We start from the raw sequence: 15,037 nt of genomic DNA, 5'->3' as shown, positions 1-15,037 counted from the left end.
CAGAACATGAAAAAGTTTGCGTGCACAACTGACACAATTGCACGTAAATAGGAAAACATGTGAGGAGTCTTCCATTTCGGCAATTAACTCAGAGATTAGGAAAAACACGATTTAAAAAGAAAAACATTTGAAGACAGGCTTTGAGACATAAATTGTGTTTGTATTGCATATACAGACTTGCAAAGGACGCTAACATTCCTTTCATCACTTAAACAAAATGTGGCTACACAAGTGACCATTTCAAATCCCCTAATAGTGCTTTCACATAGCCGTTCATGACCAATACGATGAGCTCGAACAATTTTCAATCTGGATTTTATTCCTTTTTTTTTTTTTGCACGTAAAATGTAAAGTATTCTCACAACAGTGTCTCATTTTCAAATCAGGTCTGCACACTGAATATTAGTCACCCTAAAAAGAACTGCAAAGAAATATCATGCCATTGTCTTTTGGATCATTTCGTTGGGATTTTTTTTACCTTGTTCCTCTTGAAATAGGCTCTGCGGCAGGCGGCAAAGCACTTCTCGCTGCAGAAACTCTTCAGCTCACTCCCCATGCTCAGAGAGTAGCGTTTGACACCGATTTTCTGGCACCAGGCGCATATGATCTGTACGCTGGTTGCATCTTCATCTGTTGGAAAAACATGCAGTTGTGATGGTTCATTACGGATACAGTCAGTGGGGAAGCAAAATAAATGGGTATGGCCGACATTAATCCTCAGGTTAAAAAAAAAACAATATTGCAGTCCCCTGAAAATGTTTTTGTCCATCCCTACATTGGTGTTTCTTTATTTAATTAATTAATTACTTATTTTTGCTTGTACGTCTTTCACAGCAGTTGCTTTCAGAGTACACATAGTAAAACGGTAACTCGTAGGTCAGGTGCAGTTCTGAGGATTGCACAAAAAAAGGTTCCCACAAAATTTAGTAGAGGGGTCATGCAAGGGGCAAGGACGGATCTGGATAAATGTGCAGATAAACTTTATCTGATAAAGGAAAACATTTATATTGTGTGGGTTTGACTGACATCAGCGTAGAATTGATATGACTACAGTATGTGATGTGCTTACTCACTCCAGGTAGAAGTGTGGTGGGAGGCACAGATCCAGCCATGCCAGATTTGCTTAAAGGGGAAGTCAACCCAAAAATGTTTTTTTTACAATAATTTATTGTATGTGCCTTAATTAGTCTAAAAACAGCATTCTGAGTAATATAGTGTTTGTGGAATATGAGGTAAGCAGCATGTCACGTTTGCGAGGTGGTGGTGGACCCCAAAAAGCAGGCAAGAGGGAGGAGGGTGAAATTGACGAATTGTATTTAAAACAGAAAACTAAATCCAAAACAAAGTCCAAAGTAACAAACAAAAACCATGACTGAAAACACTACCAGATCTTGGCAGCAGCAAAGGAACAGCAACAACAAGCATGACAGTAGCAAACAGCAACAGGGCTGGGAGTCCTTTTAAAGAACGAATTACCTAACGACCAACAGGTGTGCAGCTGCAGGGGGAGCCCTACAGTGCCACCTGTTGGTCCCAAACCAAATCATGACACAGCAAAATCAACCCATTTTCATCCATTTCAAGGCACGGCAAATTTGCGAGTTGCTGTTGACTGAAAATGACGTCGCAGTTTTTCGGTAATTAGGTCATGACCAATCACGGCGCATCTGTTTTCGGTTGAGCCGTGACTGACACGAATAGGTCAACAGATGTCACGATTGCTTGGAGCTTTCGTCGGCCTGCCACTGGTTAGTTATTAACGGCTAAAGTGCTAATGTTTATATGGGCAGGATGTGCAAACTCTGCTCGCGTTTTCATGCTTTCCACTTCACTGCAAGCGATGAAGTGATACTTGTTCAAACGATTCCCTTGTTTTTGGCAGCACGACCTACAGAACGGCTTCCTGCATGTCGCTCTGGAGATGCCGCCACACAAGCAATGGGAAGGAACTTCTCTTGTCAATTTTAATCTTCGGAAGTTTATTCTGCCCATCAGCTATGCGTTTAGCGGCACATTTGGTCATTGTTACTATTAGTTTCTGTTTACTGCTTTTTTCAAATTTTTTTTAAACTGCATTTTTTTCCACAACCCCCACCCCCCACCCCCCCCCCCCGATTCTTTATTTGTTTATTTATTTATTTGTTTGTGTGAGGAGGATCTGTCTCAGTGCGGCTTGGTACTAAATGGGCCGTCGCCCGGCGGTTGGAGACCACTGATCTCACTGGAAGGCTCGATAATATGCATATGCAGCATTATTTGTGTCATTGAAAAATCGCACTGTTCTGGGAAATACTGCTCCACTTGAGTCCTGTAAAAGGTGCTTGAGTGTGCACAAAGGGATTTTTTTTTAATGCAACTCGGTGGTTTTCTGCCACCAATGTACAGTAAGTCAATCAAACTTAATTATACTTTATTTTGTGGGGTCTATATGAATGTCCTGGCTACGCTTCTTCAATCCACACTTAAGTACAAATGTGTTGTGACCTTCCTGACCTCATACATCATCCCCCTATGACATGTCTATCCATCATCACTTTGCATAATTCCGTCAATTTATTAACTTACTAATGACAATGATATGTGATCTCAACCTTACACTTAGACTCGACAGAGGTAAAAATAGGCAGGCAGCAGTTGCTCACTTCATGTGAAGAGACTGGTTGCAACAAAGATGCCCGTCTTCTTCCTGAGTGTGGTTGAGATGCCCTTTCATTCTGACATGTTGAAATTGCCTCTATGCCCATCGAATGCATTTGTCTATGCATTTGGGATAATGGATAAGCTTCTACAGATGTGCGGTGGAGAGCGTCCTGAGCACCAGCACCATGGTGTGGCTCAGCTGCTGCACGGCCACAGAAAGGAAGGCTCTTCAATGGAAGGTAAAGGCTGCTCAAAAGATCATAGAGAATAATAGCCCCCCCCTAAAACCACCAGCAGATTAGGAAAGTTGCTTTCTGCATCATCAAGGTCCCAACCCACCCCGCACACACACCCTCTTCCATCCCTTACCCTCAGGCATGAGGCGAGGTAGCATCCAGTTTTAAGAGTGCATGCATATTCATCCCCGCACACTGAATACTTTATTATTGAACACATCATTATTTTTTCCAAGTCCAAATCGACCTCATAAATCTATCCATCCATCCATTTTCCGATCCGCTTATCCTCACAAGGTCGCAGGGTGTGCTGAAGCCTATGCCGGCCGTCTTCGCGCAGTAGGCGGGGGACACCCTGAACCGTTTGCCAGCCAATCGCAGGGCACATATAGACAGACACACAACCATTCGTGCTCACACTCACACCTAGGGACAATTTACAGTGTGTTCAATCAGCCTTCCATGCATGTTTTTGGAATGTGGGAGGAAACCGGAGTACCTGGAGAAAACCCACGTAGACACAGGGAGAACATGCAAACCCCACACAGGGAGGCCAGAGCTGGAATTGAACCAGGTACCTCTGCACTGTGAGGTCATATATAACATGTGAAATACAAGCCTCCCACATTTTCATTCTGTTGCAACCACACCTTTGCGGCATTGCATTCTTTGCACACAGGCACGACATTATTAATTCATATTCAACAAACAGCAACTCCACACAGGATGGCCGCAGCCGGGAATCGAACCCACGATCTCTGCACGGTGAGGCAGACTTGCTAACCATCCAAACACCGTACCGCCCAACATGAGATCTACTGTAATGCAAGATTGACATGATTTATTGTGCAGATGTCAAAAGTTAAAATGAAAACTCTGAACTGTATTTTGTTAAATAAATAAATAAATAACACAACAACAACAAAAAGACTGAAGATTACTGACATTATCACCATTCTATATATTATTTTAATATACTTTAAACCTTAAGGGCCACACCTAATGTACGCCATAACCCACAGTAATTCATTTCTGGTTCCGGTCCTTTCACAGCCGTGAATAGAATTTTCGCTCCTGACACTTATTAAATTGCCTGCGATTTTGCTGTTTAAAGTTGAATGCGCTCCGCTTTAACGGGGTTCCAGATAGATTTCTGTGAAAAGATAGAAGTGATTCTATACCACATGTAGTTTTGTACGTTTTTTTTGCTAACTAGCTGGTGTGGCATAAGTAGCACCAAACTTGATTGTACCGAACAGCGGAGAACTGCGAGGATGGGTGACTGTTCGTCGTGCACATTGTTGTTGTTTTTTCTTTCAATCAAGATTGTGTTGATTTCATCATATTTACTTACAAAATTTGTACTAGCCCAGTCGGGCTAACATGTGTAGCATCTTGTGCAGAACTGACCATTTGCTTTCAACGCCTACTTCCCACACATAGCTGACATAAGGTCCACATTGACACACGTGTCCAGCCCCATGAAGCTTTTAGGGACCATCTACGTGGATTAGAAAATCATAAAAATCTTTGATTCTCAGTTTTGCTATGCACTGTGTTTTTATGAGGCACGAAATATTAATTTGAACGAACAACCTACGATGCCAAACAGCTTATTTCATGCATGCATTAGAATGTCCAAGTATACCTAATGAAGCAGCCAGTGAAAATACAAATATCTTTAATTCTTCCAAATGTTTTATGCTCTCATTAAAATGTATGTAGCCACAATGCTCCATGCGGTTAATGTGGACAACAAATAATTTGAAGAGACCCTCAGTGACCCCGAAAAGGCTCTTTGGTTTGAAGCTGTGGCTCTGTGACCAGTGATGAGCTGCAGGCTTTTAGTGCTGACACTGTTATGGTAAGTGAAGAAAGATCCTCTGAGAGTCTCTCTGTGTCTCCCGGTTTTCACATTATGACTATGCGGGTGTGAAGAAAAAAAAAGCACAGCCATTAGTCTCTTGCCCCAGCTAACCCCCTCATCACATGATGGCCTGGTTTTTCACCTCTTGTTGGGATTAATGCACCTGTAGGATCACCCCATTTGAATTTAAAGACTAACTCGCAATTTTTTTTAAAAATCACTCTCCGGGTTCTTAAGATAGGACAATGGACACCGAGTGCATAACTGATATTTCTTCTCAGTTTGACATCTAAATCTAAGAGCCTTTATCCTTCTTTTATATGTGTTCTATTTCTGGATTCATGCCCACCGCTGAGAATAAAAAGCACGACTGACTGTGTAAGTAAATTGCTTGGAATAAATGAATGGGCTACAGTGTAATGAACGGGAGCGAGGGTAAACGTGGATTCACAATCCAATACGTTGTCTTTTTTTCCCCATGAAAAAACAACTTGCGGTGGATTGTTTTGCAATGTTCTACATCTGCCTGGCATCTTGTAAAAGAAGGCCATCTCAAACAGATCTGCGTGAGTTGGGGAGTTATACTCTTACAATTATTCAGACAATCCTGATATATGTATAAGAACCTGCACATCAAAAGAGTCTTTGTCAGATTTTGCAAGGTACATGAATAATTCAGCGTATGCGTGGGGGTTGAGGGGAGAGCGGTTCGAAGGGGTTGTTGGCCGAATACTGGGCTTTAAGTGCCACTGCACCATCTGTTTCTGCTCTGCCAAGGCAGAGCCAGTGGGGACTCCTCTTCAGCGATGCCAAGGCGGCTCGGCTCGTACCTTCCACAGGGCGTAACAACCTCCTGTGCAACAACAGACGCAAGAGATAATGATGCCGCTGTCTGGTCGGAGAGTGCGGACATTTCCTTGGAGAGTTTATGGGGCAATATTGACACTTGGAGCAGGTGGAGAAAAACAAGGTGTACAGCAGGTAGCTAGTTCATTAGACACCTGTCCCCGCTGTCTGCACTGAAAACAGGGGAAGTTTGAATGTTTGAATTCACTCTTTTTATTGCCTCCAGCTTGCGATAGACGACAGTGGAACCTCAGAGGTTGGACTGCGCTGAAGGTGTATAACTATAAACTCAACCATCATTTTTATTAAGGAATAACTGGATCTGTTTTTCCTTCATCGCATTGGCTTTTTAGAGCTTTTTTTGCCAATATTCCAAAAGATGGACCGCCATCAGGGATGAGGTCACAAAAGTTTAATTAATTTTATGCGTTAAACGTGTAACATATCTTTTTCTTACTTATATATAAAATGTGCAACATATCTTTTTCTTACTTATACATATATATATCCATCCATCCATCCATTTTCCGAACCGCTTGATCCTCACTAGGGTCGCGGGGGGTGCTGGAGCCTATCCCAGCCGTCTCCAGGCAGTAGGCGGGGGACACCCTGAATCAGTTGCCAGCCAATCGCAGGGCACACAGAGACGAACAACCATCCACGCCCACACTCACACCTAGGGACAATTTAGAGCGTCCAATCAGCCTGCCATGCATGTTTCTGGAATGTGGGAGGAAACCGGAGCACCCGGAGAAAACCCACGCAGGCCCAGGGAGAACATGCAAACTCCACACAGGGAGGCCGGAGCTGGAATCGCACTGTGAAGCCGACGTGCTAACCACTGGACTACCGGGCCGCCCATATATATATATATATATGTGTGTGTGTATATATATATATACACACACACACACACACACACACATACTGTATATGTTTGTGCAAACCAAAGTGCTCTTAAAAGCTGCGCCTACCTTTTGGTGGCTTGATCAGTGGCGGGGGTAACACTGGGACAGTGACGGGCTGGCTGCCATGTTCCTTGGTGCTGGTTGTCGAGGTGGAGGGCGCGGTGGGGTGTTCTGAGACTCCGTTTCTGGAGTTTGGCAGACACTGAGAGCTGTTGGCTAAATCCGGAGACACATCGTTGCTCCGTCTTGAAGTCTGAATTTTTGGCAACAAGTTTGCTGTGAGGGGAATAGAAGGATGCTCTTGAACTCACTGCAAGTCCATCCATCATAGCAGAGCTAAGGATCTTAAAATGTGAATTATGGGGCAACTTTGTGTTCGTGCATGTCAGAATCGTGCATTTTTCTGGCAGTGAACGTTGGCCTTGAAAGTAACTTATAAATAAAATAAAGAGCAGGTATTTTCTTTAAAAAAAAACTGTGCTATATTGTACTATGCATTTTGGGCCTAGTTCAACCACAAGAACCTGTGGCTTCAAAGAGTGGGTAGAAGAGGTTCTAAATTTGCTCATACAACTGAAATTTATAGTGTGAATGAGAACAAATAAAATCTGTATTTCTAAAATGCCCTGTCATACGCACACCAATAGGCAATGTGTGTTGATAAACCCCGCCTGTTCTAGACTGACACGCTTGCGGACCTGTAGCTTCAAATGCATTGAGAAATGTCTCCTATTGACCATATACAGTAGGAATCTCTTTCGGGAATCGAAAAGCATGGCAAAAAGGCCAGAGAGATTCTCTGAGATTAACATTGAGTTACATGTCCAAGAAGTGAAAACAAATAAATACTGTTTGGACCAATTAATGCAAGTGTTTCCAATAAAAGGAAAAAAAACACAGTTGGACATGAAATAAACATGTCACTGCCCACAGATGAGAATTATCTGATTAACTGGGGGAGGATGAGCAAGCTATGTGGATCCCCGTATTGCAAGCTGGGGGCACGTCACTACCTGCCCACATCGGCTTGTTATTGGAAGCGCACATCCACAAAGCTTTCCTGTAGACTGACTGAATCCTGAATTACTCTAATCCATGTAGATAGCAGTTTATTTGTGCATTGATTGAATTTAAACACTTCCTGTTCACAAAGCGGAATTTGTTGTGTGATGGTGCTTTGATGAAAATGTGGGTGAAATTAATCTATGACTCCAAGTATGTTTGGGGAAACCCCTGTTTACCCTCGGTTTAACACCAGCAGATTTGCAGTGTATCATCTACCAATGGAGGTCTGATTGCAATTCCTTAAAAATGATTTCTCATTTCGCAATGTCGAAGACAATGTGCACCTTTAGTGTTGACTTTAAAGGTAATGAGTGGAACTTTTTTCATTGGCAAAGAAGTATGTCAGCTGTATTCACTCCCAAAAAGACGCAAATGCCCCTTTCTACCGGTTCTACACAAATACCAAAAGAAAGAAAATTTCAACCATGCGTGCAGTTAATATTTATAGTGCATTTGGTGTTAGAATTGCGCTGGGCATGAAAATAAGGCCTTTGGAGTGTCATTAAACAGCTTGAAGCCTCTTTTTTGAAGAACTGTTCACCATTTGCCAAAGTGCTACTCTTGTTGAGTTGAGTTCACTACCACCATAGAGCTTTCATATTTCAAGTTTAAACTTGCCGGCCAAAGCAAAAAACATCAATTGAATAACAGCTCGTATCTCCCCAAAAATTAATGTTGGGTTACACACATATCTCATGGCACTACTGTGTGCTTGGGGGTATTGTCATATTTTCTGTCTACATGTGTTGCACCGCCATTTATGTTCAAATAGCAGTTGCTTAAAAGGTCAACGCCGTGACACATATGTTATTGCTTTGTCAGTATGTTGCATTTTTCATTGTTTGTTAGCATTAACCAAATGGACTTTCCTAATGCTATACGGTCAGACCGAAAGCAAATTGTTCAATTCTTGCCACGCACTTACACATGAAAGTCAAAGCAATTCACATAGAAAGATGCGAATCCATACCTGACATTCTTAAGGGGCGGAAATGGGTGGCGAGTACATTTGTGCAGGTAGGTAAATTGGAGCAGGGAAACACACAACGCGTTGCGACCGCCATAAAGAATCTACTGATTAAGTCTTACCCACACAGCACACACACACACACACACACACAGCACATGCACTTGGCATCCTGTGCAGGTAGCACAGAGAAACAATGATCAAGCAACTGATCAAAATAATCATTGCAGTCTTCAGGCACCGGGAGTTGCACAAGACAGCTTCCAGTACTCGGACGGAGCCAAAAAGGATCAGGCTTGGAGAATGGAAAGCGAATACGTTAGTGTAGCTGGTAAGTGCATTTGCATATTTACAGCTTTTGAATTGTCAACCATGATGGCAATATCGTTTAACATTAGCCAATGTTTTAGAACACCGGCCACCTGATTAACTAGCGATGCTCATGCTTTGGTTTTGGGTTTTTTCAGAGTCAGAGGAAACGGAGGAGTGCCTCCTCTTCTCTGTTGTGGCGTGGCACGAATGAAGCAGGTATGTTTGTGAACACTGTATCCCCTAATCCAGGGGTCAGCAACCCAAAATGTTGAAAGAGCCATATAGGACAAAAAAAACCCAAAAACAAATATGTCTGGAGCCACAAAAAAATAAAAGCCTTCTATAAAACTTACAATGAAGGAAACACATGCTGTATGTATGTAGCAGACTGGACTGTAGCAGAATTGTTTATGTTATTCATTCCTTTGTTGTGTGTTCACAAACGCCCCCATAGAATTTATTTTGTAATTTCCTCACTTGATTTTTTTTTGTTTTGGTGCATTATTTTCGCTTTTCTTAGTGTCAGTGAAGTGATCATTAATTTCCATTTTTCTGAGGCTGTCTTTGAACGCCTCTTGAGCCGAAGGAGAAGAGAGAAGGCACGGAGTCGGGCACAGACTGTCTGTGTTTGTCGAGACTGTTAAAAGCATAAATAAAGTGTACGTTTTAAAAAACCAACACCACAGTTCTCCTTTTTCGGAGCTGCAACATGTATCTGTATATGTATATGTATTTGAGCTCTATTAGCCTACTATCAAAATCTTTTTCCATTTTCAAACATTTTTTATAAAGCTCCGGGGAGCCACTAGATGTCGCTAAAGAACCGCATGCGGCTCTGGAGCCGCGTGTTGCCGACCCCCGGCCCTAATCAAACTCACGTGAATAAAGCGAGGCAAAGCATCGCTTCACCTTTGGTGTGAATGGAGCATAGGGCAAAGCTATGCGGTTTGCTAAAATACACAATGTGTTATTATCTTTTTGATGTGTTTATTATCTTTTTTAGTTTTGGCAGGAAACTTCAATTGGAAGTGGCAAAAATCAGTTTGACGCATCCTCCTGTTTAACTCATTCAGTACCAGCCAATTCTAGACCAAGTCTGAAAAGACGTTTAAAAACGTCTTTGGGAGTGAATGAGTTAAAGAATTGTTCACGAGTATTTGCCAAACAGCTGCTTCTTTGTGACATGAGTTGAGTTCAATCGGATTTCAAATTTGACTCAGCGGGCCTCCTCACTGGCCCTTGATGACGTTGGTATTTTAAGGTCCTTGGATTGGTTCGTCAGAGCAACAACCGTAATGGCCAACTTCAACTAACAAAACACAATTATAGCAATCTGCACAGAATAATACCAAACATTTAATAATCAGCATTGCTGGTGAGTATGATGTACTTTGTTTGCATTGGTTGGGTTTTTTTTTTTGTCACCTTATTAGCTAAATATTGATTCTAAACCGCTTCAGGTTATGGCACTGTTGCATGCTATTATACTGCATTTTTATTGCGCATTGATGGTTCCTGTAACTGCAACATGATGGTAGTGGTATAAATATTTGGATTAAGTCGGCCCAGGGATACCAAATGTAGGACTTGTCCGCCACTGTAACTCACAGTACATTTCAATGTCATTAGGAAGCAAGATACCACGGCCGCCGTATGCTGCTGTGTCTGTCCTGCCACACAGACTTTGAGAAGATCCTGGAAAGAACGATTCCCTCCAAAGACCTGCAAACCACTAGAGATACCATTTTAACTCTAAAGACAAAGGTACAACTGTAATTAATACCTTCAAAACCAAAACAACATCTGCTATCTCGACCTTCCCCTGATGAAAGTACGCACGGAAGCTAGTCCCCCACCATCACCCCCTCCCTCATACATTCCCTTGTTTCACCGTCTTCATTGTTTATGTCTTGTGACCTGTTGTAACTGTCATATGCTTGTGCAGGAGTTTTTTGCCTCACTGAAATTATCCTCAAATGAGGGTAGTTCGAGCGTGGGGTTTTTTTTCTCCCCCTGTCCCTCCCTTGTTTCTGACTTTTAGGTTGAGTGAACGCTGGCGCGTTTTGGCTGCCGCTGCTCAACCCGTATTATTTTGTGTTTTTTGTTATTGTTAAGTGTCCTTGGGTGTCTTGAAAGGCGCTTATAAATAAAATCTATTATTATTATTATTATAATGTGCATCTCTCATCGGTGTTAGTGTCTTGCACCTTTAAGGACAGAGATGTGCTGTGGCGTTTCGCCTATATCCAAGTTGTCCGAATCTCTCAGCTCCACCTTGTCGTAGCCATACCACCCCAGCAGTTCGTTCATGGTGTTCTCTGCAAAACTCTGCAAACAAACAAAAGGATGATAAGCAGGATCAGTATTTGTCAATGTGTGGGGTGTGTGACAAAATATAAAGCATCAAGTCAGAAATTACAACAATAAAAAATATATATAATAAAAACAAATTGCAATTTTATTGTTATTTTTATAATTAGGAAGTTTTACAAGCATGTGACAAAGTAAGTGTATTTTCTCTTTATTTGGGCTTCCCTGCATCTCAGTGTGTATTTTATCTATAGTGCGCTGTGCTAAATTTAAACTGTTATTAAATGCAAAGCTTTTCAATTCTGGGTCAGAGCATTGTTAATAACCACTGATGGTGCCTATTGATCTGTTTTGTGGTTTCAAATACCACAACGGTGGCTTGGCCAATGGGTGGATGTGACATGAAGGTAAGCCACAGTCCAAGTCACGGTAAGATGATGTTGGAGAATCCCATTCATGAACATTCAGCGACGTATTAGTTTACCCTTCTCAATAGTGTGCTATTTGCAATACGAAATAGCTTTTCAAATGTGAATACCTTCATGATCACATAATGTGAAAGTGTCCCCCCCCCCAAAAAAGCTATGTTTTTCCAGGCAGTTTTAAACCCAAAATGCATCACTTCCCTTTTGACGTCAAGTCCCTATCTGCTTTATAAAAGTCCAAAAAGATGCCCAAGTATTGTGATATTGCAGTGGGGCAAGAGAAAAACAATCTGATGAGGTATCCGCCTTATACTTATGCAGAGTTGCCATTGATCAGTATTGAGCGCAAAGTTTCTGAGTGAGTGTCAAAATGCACACTGTCAGACACAACCACAGCATCAAATGCTTTCCATTGAATAATAGAGTAGCAGTCACATTAGATGTAAAACAAAGCAGCGAAGAGAAAAAAGGAAAACATCCTTTTCTTTCGGTGTCTCCCAACACCCTGTCCCTTGTGTCAACCCACAACTTGGAGAAAGTGGGAGGATTATAACGAGTGGAATCTAATCCTGGTTGGCATCTCATCAAAGCAGAAGCACAAACTTGGGCTCTGGACAGCTACAGAGGAAGTAGCTAGGCACTAAGCAGCCACCGACGGGTTTAGTATAGTATACAGGGTATATACAGTAATCATCGTTGATATGTGATGGTAGTCCAGTGATGAGGCATCCTGATTTCTGGAATGTTGTAGAACCGATCGTTTGAAAACATGACTACAGTACTGGCAGTACTGTGTTCATGAAAATTAAGTGTTGCACGTTGATCTTGATCTGTTCCTATTATTGTGAGAAATCATTAGCATCAGTGTTTTCACAGAAATGAATACACTTTATAATCAACATAAAATAATATCCAGGCATGTAACTGGTGTTTCATATTCAGAATACACAAAAAAATGTAACTGTATTTAGTTACAGTTACAGGAAAAAAAACATGTCCTCAGTCTATAGGTACATTTACAAAAATGGGGATTATTTCGCAGGATTACATTCTCCACGCCAAACAGAGTGATGCCATTGTTTATTTGAACCCTCAGTGCAACAAGTGGATCAATTGTCATAATTGCTGTGTACCGGTAACGCAAAGGACAAAGGGGTGTACATGTCCAGTCGGGAAGGCGGGGCAACTGGCCATGTCGTGTCCTCCACATCAGACCCGTCACCAGAGCCCAGCCTTCAGAGGGGCATATGAAATGCATGTCGGGGCCCAATTATGAATACCCTACAGACAGCTCTTACTCTGCTCCATATATTTGCAAATTCGTGTAGTACTCCTAGTCAATAGTCTTGAATGGCGCCCTTTGGCAAGTATTATCACAGACAAAATTTACAGTTGACGACTTCATGAGTACGTTGATGCCACAGCTGTTTTGAATGTGGCAAGATGAAGCTATTTGTGAAGATAACTCGTTCACTTGGTCCTTGAGGGATGTGTCATCAAGTAAGAATCCACTGAATGAATACTGAACCATTGCTTTTGATTGTACGATGTCATTCTAACTCAAGTTTACAAATAATTGTTGCCAGTTAATGGCGAATACAATGGCCATATCCAAATTTGTGGCTTCTTCTATGAAACGGGTTCAAACGATTCTTTAGTTGTCGACATGAATTGAATACGTCCCTCCACACTTGCCGCACCATGACAGTCTAAACATGTGTTATAGGAAATGAAACGTCGCCTAAAGTCTGAAAACTGTGAACTATAGTCACCAAGGTTTATGCTGATATCTCAACTTATCAGGGATGTGTGGTCAGAGCAAGCAGGTGAGGCAGAGCCTCCTCGTCGCCTGACCTGCATGTGAAGAGTAAAAAAAAAAAAAGAACAATGACTGCATTAAATAGTTTTTTTTATTATTTTTCCATTTTAATTCCCTACTCTGTGCTTTACGTTGATTATCTTTTTCAATCGAATAATGAATTTGTATTGTAATAATGAATTCCTGTTCAAATACATGCATGAGAAGGGAAAAGCGGCTGTGACAGTCATTGAACCCTAAGTGCCCCAAGCGACTACGCACGCAGGAATTGAGGCCAGGGGCATGCATTGGTCGGGACCAAAGGAGCGATGGCCCCGGGATCCACTTGAGAGGGGATTCATCCACAACCCCCTGAGAGAGCTTCAAGTTGGAACAAGTCGACAAAAAAATATTTCGGGGAGATTGAAAAAAGACATTTACTGCGCTTCGCACGCCACTTATTGATGCAGGCAATTATTGGCGTGTGCTCTCACACAAGAGACATTGCCGTTTCTCTTTAGCTCTCCAATATACTGCACATGTTTTATCACACATTTACTGCACATGCTGACATTCAAACAGCCTGTCATGAACATGTGCAACACATTTAATCTTTCTGATCGGCCAGAAAAGCATCTGAAAATGCTGGTGAGGGGGTCAGGGTGGGGTCGAAAAAGTATGGTGCCGCTGCTGGCAGGTGGCAGTGCTAATTTCCACCGCCGCAGTGTGTAGAGGAAGCGAGGTGTGTAATTGATTGAAGCATCATAAAAAGCTTTAAAAACAAATACAAATTAAAATATAGGTTAATCAACTAGTCGCCTCATGGTGAAGAGGTACAGAGTTTGATTTCAGCTCCAGCCTTCCACTGTGTGGGGTTTGCGTGTTCTCCCTGTGCCTACGTGGGTTTTCTCTGGGTAATCTGGTTTCCTCCCACATTCCAAAAACATGCATGGCAGGCTAATGGAACACTCTAAATCAGCGGTGTCAAACATACGGCCCGCGGGCCGGAACCGGCCCGCAAGGAGGTTCAATCAGGCCCACAGGATAATTTAAAAGTGGAAAAAAATGCATAAAAGACACAGAATTAATATTTTTAATAAGGTGCAATTCGTTGAGTATCCGCTAGGGGACACTGTTTTGATCAGAGAAGAAGACAACAGCAGCCTCAGTCCGTCACTGAGACAGACCCATGACAGCAGACGCTATCAATAGCACTCTCACATTTACACATTTAATAGCACTCTCCTTAGTTTGTAAGGTGTAGGCAGGGATTACATTTAGATTTTATATGCACGTGTAAATGGTTTAAAACTTCTTTTCTTTATAAATCTCATTTAATCTTAACGTGCATTACTATATTTTTCAAAACCAATTAATTGTTAAAGTTTGTACAATCAGTGGGATCAGTTGCAATGCATATATCCATCCATCCATCCATTTTCCGAACCGCTTGATCCTCACTAGGGTCGCGGGGGGTGCTGGAGCCTATCCCAGCCATCTCCGGGCAGTAGGCGGGGGACACCCTGAATCAGTTGCCAGCCAATCGCAGGGCACACAGAGACGAACAACCATCCACGCCCACACTCACACCTAGGGACAATTTAGAGCGTCCAATCAGCCTGACATGCATGTTTTTGGAATGTGGGAGGAAACCGGAGCACCC

At 42.2% G+C, this 15,037-nt stretch overlaps 1 protein-coding gene across 1 annotated transcript in view; it reads right to left on the bottom strand.

Annotated features, from left to right (window-relative positions):
* sobpa (sine oculis binding protein homolog (Drosophila) a) overlaps positions 1–15,037 on the bottom strand; it is a 48,696-nt gene that overhangs the window by 28,556 nt on the left and 5,103 nt on the right. Inside the window, exons 2-4 of the mRNA XM_086127628.1 lie at positions 11,049–11,169; positions 6,564–6,773; positions 479–630 (exon numbers count right to left, since the gene is read on the bottom strand). Of these exons, the coding sequence (XP_085983754.1) occupies positions 479–630; positions 6,564–6,773; positions 11,049–11,169 (483 nt within the window). The remainder of the gene's footprint in view (positions 1–478; positions 631–6,563; positions 6,774–11,048; positions 11,170–15,037) is intronic.

Source organism: Hippocampus guttulatus, chromosome 13 (genome assembly GCF_054856545.1).
Source record: "Hippocampus guttulatus isolate MCC_2025c chromosome 13, RoL_Hgut_1.0, whole genome shotgun sequence".
In the NCBI taxonomy this organism is placed as follows: Eukaryota; Metazoa; Chordata; class Actinopteri; order Syngnathiformes; family Syngnathidae; genus Hippocampus; species Hippocampus guttulatus.
Note: the sequence above shows the minus strand (reverse complement) of the source record. Positions and strands in the feature narration are given on the sequence as shown.